This window comes from Callithrix jacchus, chromosome 4 (genome assembly GCF_049354715.1).
Source record: "Callithrix jacchus isolate 240 chromosome 4, calJac240_pri, whole genome shotgun sequence".
NCBI classification, from domain to species: Eukaryota; Metazoa; Chordata; class Mammalia; order Primates; family Cebidae; genus Callithrix; species Callithrix jacchus.
In genome coordinates, this window is record NC_133505.1 from 47442323 (window position 1) to 47466637 (window position 24315).

Below are 24315 nucleotides of genomic sequence, written 5' to 3' on the forward strand. Positions count from 1 at the left end.
CCTGTTTGCATTCCTTTTCCACTTGCGGGGTGTAAGATGAGAACCCGAGGGCCCTGCAGTGCTTAGGGGTGGGAGTGAAAAAAAGAGGCAGGTAAAATGCAGAGTCCCCAAGAAGCAAAGCAGAGAGAAAGATAGAGAAGGCAGGAACAACCATGGGTACATGTCATCACATATACACAAGTTATGAGAGCAGGAGGCTGGGGCTGCAAGAGGCGTCAGGGAAGCTTCCAGAAGGGCAAACTCCAGCCTCATCCCTCCCTGCCCTGCAATGCTGAAGTTCCCAGGTAGAGGGGAACTTCTAGACCCTTCCGACTGTCAGGGCTCTGTGGATCCATTTGTCTTTGTCTCCCCACCCCCAACCTTGAATCCAGGGCCTGCCTTCAGGACAGAGCCCGGGAATGCAGAGAGGACCTGGGAAGGGGTAACCCTGGGGAAAAAAGTTCTTACTAGTCACCCCAGGACCTGGAGATACTTTCCAGGAGTGGCCTGCCAAGCCGAGCGACCTTGGACAAGTCCCGTTCACTCCTCGGGCCTCAGTTTCCTTTAAGGCACCCCGAATGGGCGGGGTTTGCTTTGGCTTTCCTCAGCTAGGGGACCCGGGAGGAGGTCCGAGGTGTCAGGGTAGGAGACCGGCCCGGCTGGTCGCTGAAAGCCGGCCAGGCGCACTGTAGGCTCTCAGAGCTGGTGGCCGCCTCCAGCGCTTCCTGATCCCCAGCCGCGCTCACTCGGAGCGCAGTGCTCACCACCTCCCGGCCCGGGACCGGCTGAGTGGTGCGGGCGGGGCGGGCCCTGGGGTCTCTGGCGGCCAGGGCGGAAGAACCGGGACCCTGCGCGGCCCCTCCCGCGGGCAGGGCGGCCCCTCGCCGGCTCCTCCCCTGCTGCCCGCCGCCCGCCGCCCGCCAGGGATCAGTCGCCGCACGCGGTTCCGCAGGTGGCAGCGATGGCCCAGTCCTGAACGCCCCGCCATGGCCGGCGCCCCCGGCCCGCTGCGGCTTGCGCTCCTGCTGCTCGGGGCGGTGGGCAGGGCCGGCCCCCGCCCCCAGGTGAGACCCAGGGACCCCGACGGCACCGGGGGAGGGGGTGGTGCGGCGGGCTGCAGGCGTAATGTCCTGGCTGGGGACCCCGGGACAGCGCGAAACTCCGAGACCGCTGGCGGGGGCATCCAAAAGCCTCTCAGGGAGTTGGGACTGGAGAGTTGGTGCCCCTGGGCTGGGAAGCCCAGGTAGGGGCTTGGATGACAGAGGATTCTCCCAGCGCCAGCGAGGCGCCCTCCTCCTGGCGGCCCGGGGCCCTCTGCCTGGGCACCCGCTGCCCCACGGCCTCCCTGCGCTGACTTCTGCACCGCATCTCCTTCCTCCCCACCACTTTCCCAACTCCTTCTCTTAAACCGTGTCAGCGGCCCTGGCACAGCCCAGCGTTCCCTCAGACCACGTCCGACCCACAGTCTGCCCTGGACTCCTCTTCCGCGGTGCCTCCCCAGACAATCCACCTGCTCAAAGACACTGAGAAGGCCCCGGGAGGGCTGAAAGGACCAGGAGACCCAGCTGCTCTCCCTTTCTCATCAGCCCCCAGCACAGCCTTTGATTCATGGCCACAGGGACCCTGCGGTGGCAGCTTGTCCTTCCCAGTGACCTCCCAAATGGAACCTACCCCTCTGTCCCCTACCAGCCTCTGTAGCAAACAGGCAGAAGGCTCAGTGGCCCTCCTCTGGAAGCAGCCCACCCCGACCCCACCCTCACCCACTCTGCTGACCTCTAGTTCTAACCCTACACTGACCATAGGGACCAGGAGAACGCATACCAGGACACACAGGAGCACCTGGCCTCCTTGGTGCTGCCAGAGAATAGGCCACAGATGGACCACCGCAGCCCCTCTCTCCTGCCCTTGCTGCCTTTCCTGTCCCGGGCTCCTGGGCTGGGGGCAGTGGTCAGCTGCTTTTGAAGAGGGGAGCTGTCCAAAGATGCTAGGACATGCTCAAGGAGAGAGGAGACAGAGACTCAGGTGGCCTGTCCTGGGTCAGGGAACAGGTTCTTCCTATCATTTCCCACTGCTACCCCCAGACCTAAAGAGCTGAGATCTGTGGGTAGTGGACCTGGAAGAACCTTGAAGTTTGTCCCAGAACCATTGCCTTGGTGGAGGCAGACTCGACCGCAGCTGAAAACCCAGATGTGAACAGACATGCCTCTCAGCTAAGGTGCCAGCACATGTTCAGCCCCTAGATTCTTTTGCAGACGCATGCTCTCCCTGACCCTGTTCCCCAGCCCAGCTACTGCCCTGAGCCCCAGGAGACATCCTCTCCCTTCCAAGGCATATTTCCCACAGTACCCCTAGCCAGGCCTTGGCTTTCCTAGTGTGGTCAGGATCTTTCAGGGGCCAGGGCTGCAGACTCATGATGTGGTTGTTGCTCATCGTTCCCTCCTCATATGGACTGGATTGGGGTAGGGGTGGGAGGCTCTGCTTCCTGGTCTCATCCTGCTCCAGGCCAGGTTTACAGATCTGGTTTGAATGAAGGGAAGAAAGCAAAGGGAAGAGGAAAGTTTCTCTGGGCTATTTTCCCAGAGGCCTTATTCCCAGAAGTGTTGGGCTCCTGAACCCACACTTTCCTCTAATCCAATTTCATTCCTTAGCCCCAGGCTAGGGCAAATCTGAGCATCCTGGGGCCATAACAGGATTGGGGTAGTAGAGAAGGATAGGCAGGGACAGGTCCTGAGCAGAAAGGGAACTTTGACGGTGTGCCGTTGTTATGAGGCACTGAGCTGCCACAGAGATCTGTCACAGGGGTCTTAGAATAGACTGCAATAATTATGACACAACCTCATGCATGCTTATAAGACTAAAAAATGGTGAATTTTTTATTTGTTTTCTGTCTATGAAGTCAGCAGGGTTAGAGTTATTCCCCTCATGTGGCTGATGGGGGGATGAAAGCTCAGATAAAGAGGGTCCCATGTATAAAGTAGCCCAGCAGTCCAGGAGCAGGGAGGAGAAAGGCGTGAGAGGCTGGGCTCTTGACCTAAGACCTTCTACTCGAACAGAACTGAAGGGAGAAGTCTGAGAGTGAGCTGCTCACTGTCAGGTCTGGTGAAGCTGGAAGCAGCATCCCTACAGGTACGGGGATGGCTGAATTGACTTCTGAAAAAGGTGCCCTAGGCCACTCTTTCATTGCTGCGCTGGGAATGCTCACTCCCTTACCCTGGTCCTTACCTCTCCAATACCCCTGTGAGGGAGCAGGCCTACTGAGGAGACAGGCATGCCTTTGACTCTCAAAGTTAAAATCAGACAGAACTGGATTCAAACATAGAGTCTGCTATTATCTGGTGATCTTGAGTTGGATACTTGATTATCCCCAATCCATTTTGTTATCTGTAAATAGGGATCATAAGCTCTATCACATAGGGTTATGGATGGGATTGAGACACTGACACCCCGAAATGGCAGATTTAGTCACTTTAGTCAAAAGGGGGAACTGACCCATTTGTCCTTGGGAATCTGGAAGTGTTTTCCAGGGCTGCAGCACAGGACGGAGAGAGGGGCTGTCGGAGACCCTGGGTCTCTGTACTCTAGTGAATGGCGGATGGAGCCCAGCGCTGAGCCTTGGTCAGTTCTAAGCTGGGCTTCCTCCTGGACAGGACCCAGGCTGGGGGCTGGGGTAGCAGCAACCAAGAAACCACATCCTGCTCTCAAATGCTTGCACCAAGGCAAAACAGGCTTCCTCAGCTGTAGCCTGCTCCTAGGAAAATTCCTATATGTGTGTGTGTGGTGTAGGGGGGCACAGAGATAGAGACAGGTAGACTGAAACAGACCAGGGGGAGAAGGGAGTGGGCTATATGAGCCCCCATTTCCCATGTGTATGTGTGAGTGACCCTGTATGTAACAGTCTGTGTGGGAATGAGTCACTGTGTGTGCAACATCTCAGCATGCAGTTGTGCCTCTGACAGGGTCTATGTGTTTGTGACCCTGCCCGTGATACTGTGTCTGTGGGAGGGTCTGTGTGTGTGTGTGTGTGTGTGTGTGTGTAGCATCTTAGTGTGTGAATGGGTGTCTACTAGTGTGTCTCTATATGTGCAGGAGAAACAGTGTGCTTGTGACAGTGGGTGTGTTCCTCTGTGTTGGGGACAGCGACTCCGCATGTGAGTGGCAGTCTGTTAGTGATTGTGTGTGGTGGGGGAGAATCTGTGCCAGTGTCTCAGTATTGGGAATGTGCTTGGGGGCGTGTGTGATGATGCATGTGACAGTGCGTCCACGTGGGGGTTTTTGTGACTGTGAGATCCTGTGTATAGTATTCGTTTTCCTGTCCTTTTGTTCAGATATCTAAAGCTCTTAGGGGAAAAAATGGATTGTAAGCTCTGAGCTTTCCAAAACAAAACAAAAAGAAAAGAAAAACAAGGGACTGTCAAAGAGACAGGGGTCTGTTGATGGAAGGCATGATTTCGTGATTTGACTTCTGGGAGGTGACACAGAGGATGGAGGTTAGGAGGTCCTGGGAGGAGATGCCAGGGACACTGCAGGGCTGGACATAGTTTGGGGGCCTCCAAAAATTTGAGTTGGAATCCCTCCTTCCTCCTTCTGAGAGGCCCTCCTCCATGTCTCCCAGCTCATGGCATGGAGAGGCCAAGATCTCTTTCCTCCTTCCCCTCAACCAAAATGGTCCCCCCAAAAGGAAAGAATCTGATACACTTATTCACACTGAGAAATGGAGGCACTTTCAGGTTGGCAGCCAGTGTTTGGAGAGGGAGTCCCTCCCCGGAGTATTGGAGAGCCCGCCACCCCGGGGGCTTTCACCCCACATGCATCCTTCCCAGCTGTCCTTCCTTCGAACCCTGTCTGCTTGTATAGGGCTTGAGAAGTCACAAAGATTTTCACCTGCTTTATCTTGTTGGATCTGTGCAGTGTCTGAGAAGAGTGTTGTGCCCATTTTACAGATGGCAGAACTGGTAACTGATGAGGAAACTGAGGTCCAAAAAGATAAAGTGTGTCTCTTCAGTCCTGCATTAACAGAGCTGGGATTTAGACCAAGGATGTGTAACTCTCTGTCCAGTGCCCCTTCCTGTAGACCGCGCCACTCCCTCCTGGCGTCCTCTTTCCTGTCTCCTGCTTACTCCCAAAATCTCTGAATCTGAGGGATGCCCCCTCCTTCTTGTAACCTCCAACCCAGGCATCCCCACGTACCTTCCTCCCCCTCACAGAGATCCCATGAAGCCTGTCAGGTCTTGATTCTAAAAACTGCCATCTTGCTCTTACCACGGCCCCTCAGACAACCCCAACCCCTGCCCTGCTCTCCTGGTCAGCGCTGCTGCCTTGTCAGGGATGGAGACATCTGCATTGCATCCTCCCCACTCACCAGCACCACAGCCCCACCTTGTCAGGCTTGTAGCAGGGACTTATGTTGTGGGAGGATGAAATGGAGGGTGGGGGACACTGGTGGGCAGCACCTTGCCCCTCCTCACACGGAGTGGGGTCCCAAGCCTTCCCTACTTCACTTTGCCATTGGCTGGAAGATATCACAAATTAAGCAGAATGATTGGTCATGGGACATGAAAATATATTCATTTCTTCTTTCTGGAAGTTCGTTGATCCTAGAAGTGAGAAAGGGGTGAGGACCCAGTTCCCAGGAACCCTGGTCACTCCCTCCCACTCTGCCCTTTCCTCTAAACAGCAGAAATCATGCGGGTAGCCACCATTGACTTGGCCTGCTCCATGTGCCGGCCATCCTAAGCTTTAACTCAGTCCTCACGGCGATCCTATTGGGGAGGGGGTGCTGTTCCCATCTGCACAAGTGTAAGCTGAGGCTAAAATGTAAAACTCTTGCACTCAGTTGCAAACCTGATGTCTGGGTGAGCCAGGTCCAGGCCCAGATCTGAGCCCAAGGCCAGGGCTATTCAGCCTCCACTATGGTACCTGGGCACCCAGGCCCTGTGGCACTGGGTGGCCCCAGCCTCACTTACCCTAGCCTTTCACCAGATCAGAGCCTCCCATCTGTCTCAGGGCCCACCACCACTTTCTCCCTGCCCCCGCAAACTCCTCCTGACCACAGTTCACAGCTCTCCTCTGCTCACTGGATCACTGACGTCCCCATCTCTGTGCCTTTTCCCTGCTGTGTCCTCCTGCTGAAATGCCCACCCTTCTCCATGCTAGTCCAGTCTGCCCCCAACTCCCTTCACCCCAGCCCCACCTCACAGTCCCCAGGCCTCTTGAGTCTACACTGAGCCCCTCCCCAACCACTCCCTGAGCTCTTTCACCTACTGCCTCCCTTGTGAGGTCACTTGTCCTGTACAGCATTGACCCTGACCCCGAAGAAGCCTGAGGACTCTCTCAGGCCAGGGCTCCCTCAGTCACCTTTATACTCCCTGTGTTCCGTCCCCTCACGACCACCCAGAGCCTGGCACAATTATGGTTTCTATAAATACGAGATGTGGGAGAGGCCACAAGTCTGGGTAGTTTGTACTGTATGTGCACCTGCAGGGGTGGGATGAAGGCTCAAATATATTTAGAAACCCTGATCTGGCGCAGGGAGGGGAAAAGATGCTCCTATTGTCAGGAATTCCCCACCTAAGGGGGAGTCGCAGCCCCATCCTCAGGGAGCCCCAGTCTGAGGGAGACACAGCCCTGTCCTCAGGGAGCCCCAGTCTGAGGGAGACACAGCCCTGTCCTCAGAAAGCCCCAGTCTGAGGGAGACGCAGCCCCGTCCTCAGGGAGCCCCAGTCTGAGGGAGATGCAGCCCCCTCCTCAGGGAGCCCCAGTGTGAGGGGAGACACAGCCCCGTCCTCAGGGAGTCCCAATGTGAGGGAAATGCAGCCCCGTCCTCAGGGAGCCCCAGTCTGAGGGAGACGCAGCCCCCTCCTCAGGGAACCCCAGTCTGAGGGAGACACAGCCCCGTCCTCAGGGAGCCCTAGTCTGAGGGAGACACAGCCCCGTCCTCAGGGAGTCCCAGTCTGAGGGAGACACAGCCCCGTCCTCAGAAAGCCCCAGTCTGAGGGAGACACAGCCCCGTCCTCAGGGAGCCCCAGTCTGAGGGAGATGCAGCCCCGTCCTCAGGGAGCCCCAGTCTGAAGATAGTTTTATATCCACAGCTCGGCTCAGAGTAGGTGACAGCACTACCCTGGGGTGCAGGAGGCCAGACTGGCCTTCATGGCATTGTCGTCACCCCTCCCCTGCCTCGGGAGAACTGGCTTCCATAGCCTCTCTCCCTGCCCCAGACATGGCTTCTGCCCAGGTTCCCAGCAGTGACCTTGCGTGTTGTCTGCTTTCATTCTAGAAACAGAAACTGAGGGGGATTTCTCTGTCTCTCTGCCCCCCACCCCCAGCAGCTGCTGTATTTAGGAGCAGCTTTTGAGAGCCCTTTACCAGGAGAAGAGGGAAGAAGGGAGAAGGGAGAAGGGAGAAGGGAGAAGGGGTGGGGCAGCAGGGTTGATGCACCTGGACTTGCCCTGATGAAAACTGTGCCGCCTCCTCAGCTGTGGCTAAAATCACAGACAACAACTTTGCAGCTGTTACGTTTGGTTTCTTATTCTTTCTTTTCCCAAAGAAATACAGTTAAGCTTTGCCCTCAGAGGAGCTCTGTCCTTCAGGGTAGCCCCTGCGGCCTCAGCACACACACACCACGGATGCTGCTGGGGCTGAAAGTGAGCTGGGCCCCTCCATGGGACCTCTGAGGCTGCAGGGGGTGAGCAAGGCAACCCGAGTCTCTAATGGAGGCGTGTGATAAGCCAGCTAGAACCAGGGCGGGAGTACCCCGAGAGCAGATCCAGCATGTGCTTAGCGCGCTACAAGGCAAGGGGTCAAGCTTCTAAAAAGAAGCTGTTTTAATTTCAGCACGTATGGACATTTTTGTGATTTCAAATAGCAAAATGTTTTAAATTATGTATAGGTCCTAAATTTTACACATGGGGCTTTTCGTTCATTTCAGCATCTGCAGCCTCTAAAGGATGAATATTTATAATTTTTAAGGCTGTTCAGGAAGAATAAAAAATAAAAAGGACCATAATCCCAAGACATAGCCGAAGGAAATACATAAAGACGTTCAGAAGGAACGGTGGATTCTCAGTGGGACAGGTCTGTTTGGGTCTGTGTGCTAAGCCATTTCCGTGACCTTACCAGAAGCTGAGGCTCATCTCTCCCTACTCACAGGCAGGGGGGGAAACCCTCCCACTGCAGGTGTGACTTCAGTGTTCTGGAACCTCCCTGACCCCTTCACCTCACATCCTCAGGACTCTTCCTTCTGGTGGATAGAAGCTGGGTTGAATATGAAATTTGCATTGTTGTGTCAGAGGGGAGCATGGTGGGGGAGGGGGTTGTGTTGCGTGTGTTTGTAAGTGAGTGCATTTTGGAAGAGGAATGCTAATGTGGGCATCCCTGCTCTGTAGCCCTGAATGCCGCCTCCCGCCACCCCCTCACACCCTCCGATATTCCCCCATGGTCACTGATCTGAAGGACTTCAGATTCTAGCCTTCACTCTGGTTCCTGGGAGGCCGTGCACCCTTGATTCAGTTTCTCTCCCACTCCAGTCTGTGTGTCTTCTTCTAGAATGGTTGAAAGTGCAAGAGGCCGCAGTTGGGCGCAGTGGCTCACACTGAACTTTGAGAGGCTAAGGCAGGTAGATTACCTGTGGTCAGGAATTCGGGACCAGCCTGGGCAACACGGTGAAACCCGGTCTTTACTAAAATACAAAAAAAAAAAAATTAGCCAGGCATAGCGGCATGCGCCTGTAGTCCCAGCTACTCAGGAGGCTGAGGCAGGAGAATTGTTTGAACTTGGGAGGCAGAGATTGCAGTGAGCCGAGATCATGCCATTGCACTCCAGACTGGGCAACAGAGTGTCACTCCGTCTCAAAAAAAAAAGCAGAAAGAAGGAAGGAAGGAAGGAAGGAAGGAAGGAAGGAAGGAAGGAAGGAAGGAAGGAAGGAAGGAAGGAAGGAAGGAAGGAAGGAAGGAAGGAAGGAAGGAAGGAAGGAAGGAAGGAAGGAAGGAAGGAAGGAAGGAAGGAAAAAAAAGAAAAGAAAAGAAAGAAAGAAAGAAAGAAGAAAGAAAGAAAGAAAGAAAGAAAGAAAGAAAGAAAGAAAGAAAGAAAGAAAGAAAGAAAGAAAGAAGCCCTCAGGCAGGCTGACTAGACACCAGAAGGAGGAGAGCTCAGAGTCCTGGTCCCTCAGAAAGTCTCTCTCCTAAGAGATCAGAGACCAGGAATGAGACACACACTCTCCTCTCCTCCTGCATCCACCCTCCTCCCCAAAAGCACCAATTTAGCAGATATTTGCTGGGTACTTGTGACACCTCAAGCTGTGCACTAGTCCCCTGGGAGGAATGAAAATGTCAGAAGATCCACCTGGAGCCCCTGGGTGGCAGTGACTTCTCACTCTCTTTCAGAAATGGCTGATCCCTGGCAGAGTTTGGGCTTTCATAGAGATCGAGAAACCAAGTATATTAGGGGGTGAGGGGTCAGGAGAGGGGCTGACTGAATCCACAGGCCTCCCATGTATTTCCTTCCCCCAGGGTGCTCCTGTGTCCCTCTTGGAGACAATGCAGAAATGGGAAGAATATCAACGCCAGTGCCAGCGCAACCTGAGTGAGGCTCCACCTCCTGCCACAGGTGGGTCTGGGCGGCCTCCCATCTTTAGTGTTTCCCACCCAACCAACACCTGGAGGACTTTGAGGAATCCCATACCCATGGCTGGGAGTCATTTGCCTCTCTAGGACACCACCTCTGCCCTCTGCCTTCATCTCATTGTCCAAGCTGAATGCCTCACCTGGATGCCTTCCTTACCAAAATCCTCCGGTTCTTCAAAGTCTGCAGAAGCACCACCTCCTCCGGAAAATCCCATCCAGGACCTCTGCCATCATTTGGCTCTGACTCTTTTGCCGTAGTTAGCTTTGGGGTTGCTGTGTTATTTCTGTCTTAGCTGTCTTTTCTACGTGTACCCCGCCCCACCCCAGTGAGCCTCCCAGCTAGAGCCTCTCAGAGCGGGGACCCGACCTTTGCGTTTTTGTCCTCAGCACCTCCCAGCCTGTGCGTGGACTGAAGACTCCACAAACATATTTATAGGAATAAATGTTTTAGGGAGTTCATGAGGTGGCTTAAACAGAGCACAGGATCGGAGCCCGGTGGGCCTGGGTTGAAATCCTGACTATGATTATGACACAAGACCTAAAGAAGGTTATCTCAGTTGAGATCAGAGGGAAGGGAAGGTAATATTTCCCTCTGATCTGTGAAGTGCAATTTACGAATAGGCCTATAGGGATTCTTTGTTGAGCACTTTCTATGTTCCCTTATCTATGTAACATACAGTCTTGATCCCACAAAGCCCTGTGGGGCTGCAAATACTCCTGTTTTACAGATGAGGAAACAGACTTTAAGTTACTTGCTCAAGATCCTGCCACTGATAAGCGGCAAGTGCCCCTACTTGGCTCTTGCTGGGTGGGGAAAGGGCCTGGCATACAGTAAGCACTCAGCAGAGGTTAGTGGCATGCAGCCTCCGACGAGGGGAGGGGTCTTGGGGAAGGGAGGGAAAGTACCCTGGCCAGCTGCAAGCAGGGACTCAAAGACTCTTCTCTCTCCTGCCAGGCCTGTTCTGCAACCGGAGCTTTGATGGCTACGCCTGCTGGCCGGATGGGCCACCAGGTTCCTTCGTGAATGTCAGCTGTCCCTGGTACCTGCCCTGGGCCAGCAGTGGTGAGCACCTGCCTCCCTCCACCTTTCCCTGTATCCAGGAGGCTGGGTAGAGGCGCTGCTTCCTTTCCTCTGAGACACAGCCCTACCCGCTCAGAATGTCTTTAGCCCTCCTAGTGAGTGGTCCACCACTGGGGTGGAAAGAACGGGCAGCAGTGGTAAGTGTCAGGATGGCCTGCAGTGCCACTTGGGCCTGGGCACAAGGCCAGTGCTGGCAGGTGTGTGGGAAAGGGAAAGTATGAGTCTGAAGAGAGACACACAACCTCCTCCAATCTAGCAGTCAGGAAAGGAGCTAGGTAGGAACAGACCCTTGCAGGGAGGGGAGCTACACAGGGTGTTGTGGCTCTGCTGTGTGTATACATGTATGTGTGATATGTGTATGCAGGTAGCCCATACCTGGCAGTGACATCTAGCTACTTCCTCACTCTTTAGGGGATCACTGGGAGCAGTGATCAGGGTGCTGGTGGGGTGACCAACCCCACCAGACTCAGCCCTCCCCAGCTCACTCCTGCCTGCAGGGGGGACCCTGTACTGGGAAAGGTGTGGCTGGATAGGTGGGAAGGTCATTGGGGGTACAGAGATTTGCAGATACTGCTGGAGGATCCCTGACTGGAGGGTAAGTTATTGTGCTCCCTTATCTATCTCAGCCTTTCTTGCAAGTCCAGTTCCACCCAGGCACCATGGGGGATAACAGGATACAAGCACCCTCATGGCAAGGAGCTCCCAGTCTCCATAAGAGGAGAAAAGATATCATCATCATCATCATCATCATCATCATCGCCAATGTTTATTGAGTACCTACTGTATGCCAAGTCCTGCCCTAAAAGCAGGACTTTGTAACTACCCTGTAGTTATGCCTGCTGAACAGATGAGGAAACTGAAGCACAAAAGATTTAAGTCACTTGTTCCAAATGATGTGGTCAATGGCAGAGCCAGGATTTGAATCCAATTCATGCTCTTATTGTCATGCCTCGAAGGGGCCCGAGCCCAAGCAGCAAGTGGCCCAGAAGCAAGTGCGAGCATGAGGTTATGCTGTGGAGAAGCCAGGAGTCTTCCTGGAGGAGGTGGCCTGGTGGGACACAACGTAAGCTTCACCTCGGCACATGGGACTGAAGTCAGATGAGGCCCAGGCAGGTCTCCTACAAGTACTGTCTCCTTGTCCACCCTCACAGTACACTCACCTCTCCCCAGGGAGCAGGGAGAGGCTGGGCCTAGAAGGAGGCAGACGCCTGGGCACATCAGGGACCTGCCTTCTCCACTGCTGCCTGTCGGAAGCACTTTTCACACTACACTCTTTTCGTCCTCACAATCCTCTGAGGCAAGTCCTCTGATTACCCTCCCATTTTCAGATGAGGAAACCAAGGCACAGAGATGCTCAGTGGCTTTTGCAAGCTCACACAGCCATTAGTGGGCAACCCAGAGGTTGGTTAGAGTCACTGTGGCTAACTGCTACACCAGAGGCTTCCTTGCGGGTGTGTATGTGCCCTTGCCTGTGGCTCTGGCCTGAAGACAGGTGAGTGGTCTGGGTGCCCTCTGCTGTCTGGGCATACCTCTAGGGAGGGGGATGTGCTGTCTGCCCTCTCCTTATGAAACCTGCCGTCTGGTGGTTCTGCTGGCTGGCTGTGTGAGCAGGAGCAACTTGCCAGACCTCTCTGTGACTTGGTTGACTCATCTGGGAGATGCAATAGAGCCAAGTGACACGGGCATGCGGACTGTGGGGCCTTGAAAAATGGTAGCTGTTAATTTTTCCCACCTCCCTACCTGCCTCCCTGGATTCCTGCAACACACATGTTTTCTCTGCCTCCCAAAGATTTGAGACTGACAGCTCGGCCGGCGTCTCCTGGGCCTCTAGACCCCAGGGAGCCAGGCGCAGGACAGGGCCCATCACTCAACACTAAGCCGCCCCCAGCTCTGCCTGCCGCTTGCAGATCCATCCATCACCTTTAATTTTATTTGATCAGGAAATAGGTCCTGGTGGTGCCCGTTTATGAGTGAACATGGCTTTATTGCTTTCTCCATGAGGATAACGGCCCCTGCACCGGCCCCCTGGCAGCCTTTCCCCGCCCCTTCCCCCCGCCCCTCGCCCCGCCCCTTCCCCCCGCCCCTCGCCAGGCTAATTTACTCCCTTTTTTGACACTCGGAACCACCAACTCTGCCTCCCTCTCCCCACTCCCTTAGTTAGGGGGGCACAGAGACACCCACCACAAGCTCAGGCTGCATAATTGCTGTCTCTGGCCTTTCCTGGAGCTTTCCTTGGCAGAGGGTGGCTGCAGGGGTTTCCCTGACCCCCACCCACATGTGTGGGAGCAGGAAAGGGACAGTTCTGGAGTGTTCTTGGGCTGATCAAGGGAGTCTCCTGTGGAGAAACCTGACAGTGTGCACTGGTGTCAGGGAGAAGGAAAGGGGTTATTGAAGGCAGGGTCCTGGCAGAAAACATGCTCAGCTGGCAATCTGGATAGAATTTAAGGGTGGGGGGTGCTTTTCAGAGGCTGGGCCAGGTAAAGGGACTAACAAGACATATAAAGCACCAGGGACTACAACAATGGGAACCCCTAGACCTGAGAAGTAAAGGACATGAATGGAGCTGGGGCTCCCCATGACAGCTGGGCTACAATGGAGGAGCCACCCAGCAGGGCTGTGGTCACAGACAGGCAAAGCCACTGCCAGACCTCAAATCAACGCAGGGAGGGAGCAGGGGAGAATACCCAGCCTCTCTCTCCTTCTGCCCTTCTATCTTCTGCCAGTGCCTCCCTCTGGCCAACCCAATAGAGGCCAGGGAGGCCAGGGGGTGCTGTCCTGTGGCTCAGTCTTCTGGAGTTCAGAGTGGAGTAGAGCAGTGGGTGACCTGAGAAAGAGCAAAAGTCAAAACAATCACCAGATCCCTGAGCTGGGTCACATCAGGAGCTGGGGGTACCACTGAGACCTTAGAGGTGTGTGTGTGTGTGGTAGGGGGAGAAGCGGTAACCCCCCTCCATGGGGCTGAAGGGATTGGCTCAGCAGCCCAGGCAGTGGTACTAAGGGAGGCTAGAGGCACGCTTTTGCCAAGAGTGTGGCATTAGGAAGGCTTCTAGGGACACGTGGCACTGGGGCCAGGCCTGAAAGAACAGGCCGATGCAGAAGGGAAAAGGGAGCTCCTCCAGGGAGGAAGGGATCCAGGCAGCACCTTGGACATGGGGCCAGGCTGTGGGCCTTGGAACTATGCTTTCCTGGAGAAGCCAGCCAAGCCCTTGAATTCTGACCCCACCAATTGAGAATTCGGGACTCAGGATCGTGCCAAGAGAGCTGGAGCAGATGAGTCAAAGATGGATGCTGTTCAAAGAAAACACCTGGTGCAAACAAGACTTCAAGGAGGAAGCTGAAGTGGCTTCAGAGAGCCCATTGGCCCCCTGAGGGCCCTTCAGCCTCGTTTACCCATAAACAGCTCATCTGCTTGTTACAAATCATTCCAGCCTCATTAGCCATACCCCCTCCTGATCCCTACCTGTTTGTTAGCTTAGTTCTAATTATATGAGAGTCATAAAATCCTTTAAAAATAACCTATAACTCACAATTCTGGAAACTCCGGTGGGTGCCTCCCTGAGTAATGTCGAACAGGGGGCTTTTACAATAGCCTGGGGTTGCCAAGGGGAGACTGAGGCCCAAGCTTGGCTCCTGAGGAGTTCCGGCTGAAGTGGTATCACAAGCTCCATCTCCAACCTCGGTGAAGGAGTTCCCCTTTGAAAAATCAGTGTGGGAGAGGATGCTTCCAAGTGGGCACTTCACATGCTTTATCTTCTGGGAAGTCATTATGGCTCCCATTTACAGATGAGGAAACTGAGACCTGAGGAGGTAAAGGGACATGCCCAATGTCCCCCAGTTGGTTGAAGACAGAACCAGGATCTGAACTTGAGTCTGTGTTGTTCAGAATCTGACCTCCTTCTCCTAAGCCCTGATACTCCACACTACCCTTCACCTCGGCCCTGAGCTGATGCCTCCATTTCGAGCCTGGCCTTAGATCCTCATCCCATTCCCTTGGGGAGGGCCTGTGCCTGGACTTTCTGAGTCTCAGTCCGCATCTGTAAAATGGAGGCCCAGCAGTTCTTGTTGGCCACCTCGTTGCTGGGGTGCAGGAGCTAATGGATTCATGAGCAGCTCTCCATGGCCCTGAGTGCCAGCATCCACGTGGAAGGGCGGCTGTTAGCTTGATTACAGGCACCGCAGCAGCTTCCGGGAGGGGAAATGTTTAATTGGGGGTTTTATTTCCAGGAGCAGGGTCTGGCTTAATGAAAAAACCCTGGGCCTCCTGGCATGTGGCTGCTTGGCTGCCTCCCGGTGTTGTTGACAAGCCTTGAGCCAAATACCTGGCTGTGATTTACCAGCTCCTCCGAAGCCAGATAAAGTGGGGCTGATAAGTAGGGCTATGCCCTGACCTGCCCCACCTCCAGCAAAGATGGGCATCTGGGGACCATGGGCCCAGCCAGGAACCAGCCTGGCTTTTAATATTTGATGCTAATGAAGGGTAATTGGCAGATGCACTTGCACAGGCTTGCTGAGCAAGGGACACAGTGATCCTTTGACTCTGTGCCAGTAATGCACACATCTGTGCACACGCCACCTCCCTACCCTCCCAGCTGGCTCTGAACAGAGGGTGCAGGAATGGTGCAGCTGTCGGGGGTCTGCTCTGGCAAGAGGACCTGCTGGGAGGAGACTGAGTGTTGAGAAATCTGAGCCCAGAGGAAGGAAAGAGGAGAATGGCACATGGCACATTCTTCCCTATTAGCAGCAAGTTTGGCTGCTAACTTTAGGCCTCTGGAGGCAAAGAGCTGGGGGATTTAGTTCTGAGTCTGCTACTTTCTAGCTGATGACCTTAGGCAAGTCACTTGGCTTCTCAGCGGATCAGTTTCTTCATGTAAAATGGGACTAACCCCTACCTTGAAAGGTGGTTATAAGGTGCAAAGGTGTCAGGTGTACAGTAGGTATTCAAAAGCTGATTCTGTGAAGGCACAGCCCATGGAAAGAGCATGTAAGGAGCATGTAGTGAGGGAACCTGCAACAAGGCAGTGCCTACTGTATGCCAGTCCCTGTGCCAGCTGTGGGAAGTGGGTCTTACTAGCATCACACGATTGCAGGCTGAGTCCTGGGTATTTGGGTCTTTAGATGGTTTGTGTGCCTGCAGTTCCGTGGCTGTGTCGTCTTTTCCCTGGCCCCTCAACCTTTCTTCCTTTCTTCCCGTTTCCTCCCATCAAAGCAGGCTGCTCAAGCAGGCTCTGACACCATCTCATTCCACATGGAGTAGTCAGCCCAGGTCCCCATCGCTGCTTTTGGGGGTCTCTACAGGAGAACACTGGGTTTGCCTCATGTCAGAAGACTTGGTCCCATGAAAAATCTCAGACATCCATGCAGCAGATAAGACAGGCATTTGGGGGCTCTTCGCATTGCTAAAATCAGACCATGTGCCTCTCCTCATCTGCCATTGGGGATGCACCTCATTTTGTTCATAAATGCCTTTGAAGGCTATTGGAACGTCGTTCTCACTGCGTGAGTTCCACCATTATATTTTCAGGTTTTTGTGTTTCTTCCAGGTGAGGTCTCTTTTAAACTGCAGGCTCTTCCAGGAGGAGTCGTGCTGCAAGCTGACTCAACCCGTTGGGTTACCAGATAATTTCTGTGTCCTGAAGAGGGACCTGGTTCAGGGTTTGTTTGGGAAAGAAGCTGGGAGGGAGGAGAAGAAAGAGCAGGGAGGCTGTTCTGGTGTCTGGGATCAGGGTTAGGCAAGGGCAAGTTCCATTGGCAGGCTTTGCTGACAGTGCTGGAAGAGGGCTGTCACCAGACTCTGCAGTAAGTTGTCCCTGCCACATTTTTCACTGGGGTTAAAAATAGAACCCCCAGACTAGATGGTTGCCCGTGTCCTGGGCCCCTGAGGGGCAGGCTCTGGGGGCTGCCACACTCCGAATCACACACACACACACACACACACACGCGTGACACCCCACATATTAATGAACCCTATTCTCAGGAGACCCAGTTCTTTTGTTGTTGTTGGAACAGAATCTCACTTTGTTGCCCAGGCTGGAATGCAGTGGCTCGATCTTAGCTCACTACAACCTCCGCCTCCCAGGTTCAAGTGATTTTCGTGCCTCAGCCTCCTGAGTAGCTGGGACTATTGGTTAATTTTTTCCATTTTTAGTAGAGATAGAATTTTGTCATCTTGCCCAGCTAGTCTTCAACTCCTGAGCTCAGTCAATCCTCCCACCTCGGCCTCCCAAAGTTCTGGGACTACAGCTGTGAGCCACTGTGCCCAGCGGAGACCCAGTTCTGAATCCTGTCTCTGCACAGGAACACTGACCAGCCACTGCTTTCAGGGCCTCTGGTGCCTTCTCCATTCTCTGGCCTTCACTCCCTCCTTCCTCCCACAGCTGGGGAAACTGCTCTTTAAAAATCTTCTAGTCTTTTGGAATGCTGAAGTCTTTTAAAGTTTGTCCTGGCTGCAGCTTCCCTCCTTGGTCCTCCTGTGCTCCCTACAGGCCAGTGTTCTCCCCACCCTCTCACTGTGCCCTTTTGTCTCAAGTTCCTTGGCCCTGGTGTCAGACTGAAGTTCCTCTGCAGGGAGGCCAGGAATGAGGCATTTCCTCCTGAATGCAAGTAAGCAGTGGCCTCTATCAGCCTCACAGCAAACCTGAGGCCACAGGCCAGGCATCTCCCTAGCAAGTGGACATGGGACATGGCGGGGGACAGCCTCTGCTGGGATGTCAATGGGCACAGGCAGTGCCCCGCCTCGTTTCTGTGGGGCCTGTGTTTGATCTCTGAATCTATGCTCTTCCTTTCTGAGGTCTTTTTTGTTTTTTTCTGTGTGAGTCTTAATTCTCTGAAGCCAGGGACTGTGCCACCATCCTCAGACAGGGAGCTCCTTGAGGGAGGGGTCTGGATCCCTTCCCTCTCCCCAAGGGCTATCTCCATTTCCAACATATAATTAGAGGCTCTGTGAAGATAGGAGCTGGGTCTTCCCCTTTTCCATGGGGAATCTCCAAAGGCCAAGGCTGCATACGTACCATGAGGCTGTGTACTCTTCTCAGACCTGGAGGTCCTCGAGGGTAGGTCTGTGTCTTCTCCATCAGATTAGGACTTCTTATGGAGAGGGCTGTGTGTGTCTCTCTCTCAGATCAGTGCTCTGCCTCTCTTCCCTTCTCTTGGGAACTCAGTGCCGACCTTGTTCCCAGGGTCTGCTTTCCCCAGGGAGTGTGGGAGGGAGGTGGGGGCTGAGTCCTGAAAATCAGAAATAGCGAGAGACTGTGGGGCCAGCGCGGCACCAGACCTTGTCAGTAGCGTGATTTGAGGCTGGAGGCAGGGATATGGAACTGAGCTAAACTCATCTCATTTCAAAGATGTGAATTCACTAAACTGTCTCCTAGGTTGGCTAAGAGACAGGGCTGAGGGCGGGGCTGAGGAGCCCCTATCTTGGTGACCCCTGTCTTGTCCCTGGACCAACAGGGTATATGTCAGGGGAGGAAGGTCCAGGGGTGTGTGTGTGTGTGTGTGTGTGTGTGTAAAGAAGGGAAAAGGATGTCACTAACTCAGAGGGGTCAGTTCTGGGGGAGCAGGAATAGCCCTCAGGATGGAGAGGAAGAGAGGCATCTAGCACTGGGCAGGCTGTCCTATTCTGGGCTCAGGCTCAGGGCCAGGTCTCCCCACCCCAGTGCTACAGGGCCACGTGTACCGGTTCTGCACAGCTGAGGGCCTCTGGCTGCACAAGGACAACTCCAGCCTGCCCTGGAGGGACTTGTCGGAGTGCCTGGAGTCCAATCGAGGGGAGAGAGTGAGTTGAGGAAGGGTTCTGAGCCAGGGAGGGGGGAGCAGTGTCTTGGCTTCACTGGAGCAAAGACTCTTGGCTTTGGTGGGGGCATCTGTGGTCATTCTGTCCATCCCCCTGCCTCTGGGGGCTTTGCACACCATGCTTTCTGGACAAAGGTGGTGTGTATTCACCTCTCTGGCCTTGGAACGGGGTCTAAGACGTCCAAGAACCATCACTGTAGATTATGGTTATTCTCTTTCTTGGTCTTGGTATTCCCGGTGAGTCCTGACTCGGGGCCCCAGCTCTGCCTCTGTTCCATGGGAAGGAAGACTGTGGAAGGAAAAGGGCCATGGGCTGCCCATGTACACTTATGTTTCCCGTGTCCCACAGAGCTCCCCAGAGGAGCAGCTCCTGTCCCTCTACATCATCTACACGGTGGGCTATGCACTCTCCTTCTCTGCTCTGGTCATTGCCTCTGCGATCCTCCTCGGCTTCAGGTAAGGTGGCCCAGACCTGGGAGGGGGCTGCTTCATTCTAGCTTTCCTGGACAGAGAAGAGTTAGGATGAAGCAGCCCAACACAAAATCAAAGCAACAGCACAACACCTTCTTTCTCTCAAGAGCTCTCTAGAGAGGCCTTACCATAGGATACGAGGTTAGAAACACAGGATATGATACTGTGTTCTCAGTCTAGTCTCCACTATGTAAATGTGTGCATACGAACTGCAAAAAAGAATGAAAATACCACACATGCACCACCAACCTCAAAACCTTAACTGTTGGTAATAGGATTATGGAAAATCCCAGGAGATCTTCTCCAGTGAACATGTGTTACTTTAATAATCAAGAATGTAGAGTGATTTTAGAAAAGATCTTGGGGATTAGGATCCTCCTTCCTTTGGAGCTTTTCAGCCCCAGTGAAAAACTTCCTCCTTAAGTCTAACCTAGATAAGACGTTCCTTCCAGACTAAGAGCTGGGAACAGAGTACTAGGTTCTTCCCATTCCTCTGCACTTGGTGGAGGTGGGCCAGGGGGGCTAGGTTCAAAGAGGGGGGATTCTGGGGGAATGAGACCTCAGGACACCAGGCAGCAAGAGTAGGAGAGGTGGCATTCCCCCTCCCACCTTCAAGGCACCTGGCACAGTCCTGGGCACACGGTGCTTAATAAATGCATTCATTCAATGAATATTCTACTCTTTTACTATGAATTATTTCAGCGATTTGAAAATTCAATGACGATATTATGATCACTCATGCACACACCATCCAGCCTAAGAACACATCCCATAGTTATTCTTCTCTGGGTAACCCTCTCTGATCATGTCCCTCCCCCTGCCCTACACCCATCAGAGCCCTGAATGTGCCTCTTTTAATTCCCACACGTTTCCTTGTACTTTCACCACATACATGAGTAGCTATACAATTATATAGCATGGTTCTGTGTATTTTTAATAGTGTGTTGAACATATTTGTCTTAGTCTATTCCTGCTGCTATAGCAAAATACCATAGACTGAGCAATTTATAAATAATAGAAATGTATTTCTCACAGTTCTGAAGGCTGTGAAGTCCAAGATCAAGGCGTCAGCAGATTTCATGTCTAGTAAGTGCTTGTCCTCTCTTTCCAAGATGGCACCTTCTCACTGTGTCCTCACATGGCAGAAGGGCAAATGGGTGAAAAGCACTCACAAACACCCTCAGGCCTTTTTTAAAAGGTACTAATCCCATTTGTGAGGGCAGAGCCTTCATAAGTCTAATTACGTAAAGGCCTCACCTTTTCATACGATTCTTGAGACTAAGTTTCAACATGAATTTTAGAGTGATACAACATTCAAACCGTAGCATTCTGCCCCTGGCCTCCCCAAATTCCTGTCCTTCTCACATCCAAAATACACTCATTTAATCCCAATAGCCCCAAAGTCATAATTCATTCCAGCATTAACTTTAAGGTCTAAGTCCAAAGTCTCATCTAAATTTCATTTAAATCAGATATGAGCGAGACTCAAAGGATGATTCCTCCTGAAGGAAATTTCTCTCTAGCTGTGAACTTATGACATCACAGAAGTCATGTGCTTCCAAAATGAAATGGTGGGGCAGACATTTTCATTTCATAGGCCAGACGTTCTCATTTCAAAAGGGAGCAATAAGGCCAGGTGTGGTATAACTCAGGGATGACCTGAGTTCTATTTGGACACACTTGAGCCACAGCTAGGATGGCCAAGGATCACTGCACCCAAGTGTAGGGAACAGAGACAGGAGGTGGCCCTGGTCAGTGACTCCCAGTGTCTCACACTGTCCTGGGCCCCTCCCCGCAAACTGTTCCGTTCTCAAGGCCCTGACATCTGGACCTAAGGTCTCTGAAATGCATTCAGGGTCGTTCTTCCATTTTCTGGATGAATAGCACCTGGCTTTCTTCTATCCATACTAATCTTATGAAACATTCACCTGGCCACACCCTTGGTATTGTCTTCTGAACGTGCTTTTGCATTCTTTACAATATGGCCAGACTGAGACTTTTCCAAATCTTTAGATTCTGCTTCTCCTTTGATTATAAATTTCATCTTTCATTTCTCTGTTCTCATATTCTGCTATAGGCAGTCAAGAGAAGCCATGCAGTACCCTCAACACTTTGCTTAGAGATTTCTTCTATCAAATATCCTAATTTCATTGCTCATGAGTCCTTGCTCCCACAAAACACTTGGACATAGACACAATTCAGCCAAGTTCTTTGCCACTTTATAACAAAGATGGCCTTTCCTCCAGTTTCCAACGCCATGCTCCCATTTCTGTCTCAGACCTCATCAGAATGGCCTTTACTGTTCATATTTCTACCATTATTATGTTAACAGCCACTTAGATACTCTGTACAAAGACTGAAACTTTCTACGTAGCTCTCATCATCTTCTGACCCCTCACGAGAATCATCTTGAATGGCCCATTCGTGGCAATATAGGCTTTTTCTAGCCTGCTTCTCCAAACTCTTCCAGCTTCTGCCCACCTCCCAGTTCCAAAGCTATGTCTATGTTTTAGGTATTTATTACACGGCACCCCACTCTCAGTACCAATTTCTTAGTCGGTGACTGCTGTTATAACAAAATACCTTAGACTGGGTAATTTTTGAGTAATAGAAATTTATTTCTTGCAATTTAGAGGGTGGGAAGTCCAAGATCAAAGCACCAGCAGGTTTGATGTCTAGTAAGGACTTGCTCTCTGCTTCTGAGATGGTGTCTTCTCACTGTGTCCTCACACGGTGGGGAAGAGGTGAACACTATTTCCTCGCATCACAGGAGGCAAAAGGCCAAAAAGGCTCACAAACTCACCAAGGCCTCTTTTATAAGAGCACTAATCCCATTCTTGAGATCAGAGCCCTCATGATTTAAGGCTTCACTTCTTAATACCATTATTGCATTGGGGATTAAGTTTTAACATGAATTTTGGAGGAACACAACATTCAAATCATAGACATATTTTTCTATAATTTTTTGGTCCAACATTATGTTTGTGTGAGATTTATTCACATTGACACAAGTAGTCCTGTTTTGTGGATTTTTAACCACCAGTCCACATTCCATTGCATAATACAGCACAGTTTATCTGTTATCCTTTTAATGGACATGTGAGTTGTTTTCTTTTTTTGCCTTTCTGAATTACAAATGTTGGTGCAATGAACATTCTTACCTGTGCATTTCTCTGGGACATATAACCAGGAGTAGAATTGCCAGATCTGACTACCACCTGCTTTTGCAATTTTTCTAGGTGTTAAGTTGCTCTTCACAGTAGTCACACCCGTTTACCTTCTAACCAGTAATAAAAGAGAGCTTCCTTTGGGTAGCCTTATCACTAGTATTTAGTGTTTTCAGACTTAACTGCTGCTAACCTGAAGTATGTGAAATTGCCTCATGATTTTAATTTGCATATTCAAGATTCTTAGAGAGATCAAGCATTTTTCATGATTTCTTCTGTGAATTGCTTTTTTATATCCTTTGCTTACTGTTTCATTGGCTTATTTGAATTTTTCTTTTCTATTTTATATATTCATTACACATTCTGGATACTAATCCAGGATTTACCCTCTCTTTAGTCTGTGGCTTATTTTTTTCACTCATTTTGTGATGCTTTTATGCACTTATGCACAGAAGTTCTTTATTTTATTGGAATAAAGTTTATCAATTTGGTATTGACAAATACAGTTTATCAATAAAGATTTAACAGTTGATAACAATGAGTTTTATTAATTGGCTTAAGATTATCCATTTTTTCCAAATGGAACAAATTCTGGACAATCTTATTAAGAAATCCTTCCTTATCCTAGTGTCATGAAGATAGCCATCTATATTTTCAGTACGTTTCAGAGTTTCGTTCTTCCTCATGGTTCTTTGATCTGCTTGGAATTCATATTTGCATATGATAAAAATAAAGGATTTCAATTTATTTTTCTATATATGGAATTAGCTGCCTGAGTACCATTTGTTGATAGCCTTTCCTTCCACATTTGGTTTGCAATGACCGCCCTTCCATGTAGCAAGACTCCATGTCTGCATGGGTTGGGTTTGGTCACCTGCAGTTTTTTCCTGTAAGCTGTTTATCTTTCCTCATCCCGATACCATGGTGCCTTAACTACTGTAGATTTGCTAGGAATCATATAGCAAAAGCATCTCCTCCATGATTCTTTAGAAGTGTCTGGAGTATTCTTAGTCCCAGCTCTTCTTTATAAGTTTTTTTTTTCTTTTCGAGACAGAGTCTCGCACTGTCACCCAGGCTGGAGTGCAATGGCACAATCTTGGCTCACTGCAACCTCTGCCTCCCAGGTCCAAAAGATTCTCTTGCCTCAGCATCCAGAGTAGCTGGGATTACAGGTACCCGCCACCATGCCCAGCTAATATTTTTATTTTTAGTAGAGATGGGGTTTCATCTCTACTAAAAATAAAAATATTAGTTGGCCAGGCTGGTCTCGAACTCCTGACCTCATGATCCACCCACCTCGGCCTCCCAAAGTGCTGGGATTACAGGTGTGAGCCACCGTGCCCGGCCCTTCTTTATAAGTTTTTAAAGTTCTACTTTAAAAATAACTTAGAAATTTTATTAATATGGAGAGACTAGACTCCTTTAAGGTAGTGGGTCTTTCTATCTGTAAATGTGGTGTATCTATCTCCCACTAATTTAGGTCTTCTCTAAGAATTTTAAGCAAGTTTTATAAAATTCTCCATTCAGCTCTTACCCATCTTCTGCTAGACTCATTTCTAGGTAGTTTATTTAAAATATTGTGAATGAATTATTTTTAGACATTTACTATTAAATTTTTCATTGCTGGTGTATACAAAGATGCTTATTAGCAACCTTGTTGAACTGTCTTGTTAGTTCTAATAATTTGTCTGTAGATTCTCTTTGATTTTCTATGAAGATAATCTATCATCTACGAATAATAACTATCTTGTTTATTTCCAATTCTTGTACATTTTCCTCTTGCCTTATCAGCATCTGTAGTTGCAATGTTGACTAGAAGCAATGATAACAGATAACCTTATTTTGTTCCTGCTTTCACGGAAATGCACCCAGAGTTTCTCAGTTAAGATTGATGTTTGCTCCCGGTAAGGTAGATAGCCTTTATTAGGTTAAGAAATCCCCTTGTACTTTCAATTTGCAACGGAGTTTCACATGAAAGGATATTAAAACTCTATCCAGTAGTTTCTGAATTCCCTCCAAGTGCCTAGTCCTGGTCTGCCTCTGTGAGTCATTTAAGATGTGGGCCCTGTCATGAAGAAGCAAAGTCCCCACTGGGGAAACTGATCCTCAGGCATAAATCTCTTCAGTTATGCATGACGTTGTATAAAAGAAGATGCTGCAGAGAGAAGGATAGAATGTGGATGGGAGGAAGGAGCAGTGACTACACAGCAGA

At 51.1% G+C, this 24315-nt stretch overlaps 1 protein-coding gene across 2 annotated transcripts in view; it reads left to right on the plus strand.

Annotated features, from left to right (window-relative positions):
- Window positions 1–677: 677 nt before the first annotated feature.
- The window catches only part of GLP1R (glucagon like peptide 1 receptor), a 42745-nt gene continuing 19107 nt past the window's right edge, over window positions 678–24315 (plus strand). For both annotated transcript variants that reach the window (XR_004741763.3, XM_017970782.4), the window contains exons 1-5: window positions 678–1043; window positions 9483–9579; window positions 10552–10659; window positions 18330–18448; window positions 18815–18921. Coding sequence is in view for 1 of the 2 variants with exons in the window: in XM_017970782.4 (XP_017826271.4) it covers window positions 966–1043; window positions 9483–9579; window positions 10552–10659; window positions 18330–18448; window positions 18815–18921 (509 nt within the window). In the remaining variant the exon portion in view is untranslated. The remainder of the gene's footprint in view (window positions 1044–9482; window positions 9580–10551; window positions 10660–18329; window positions 18449–18814; window positions 18922–24315) is intronic.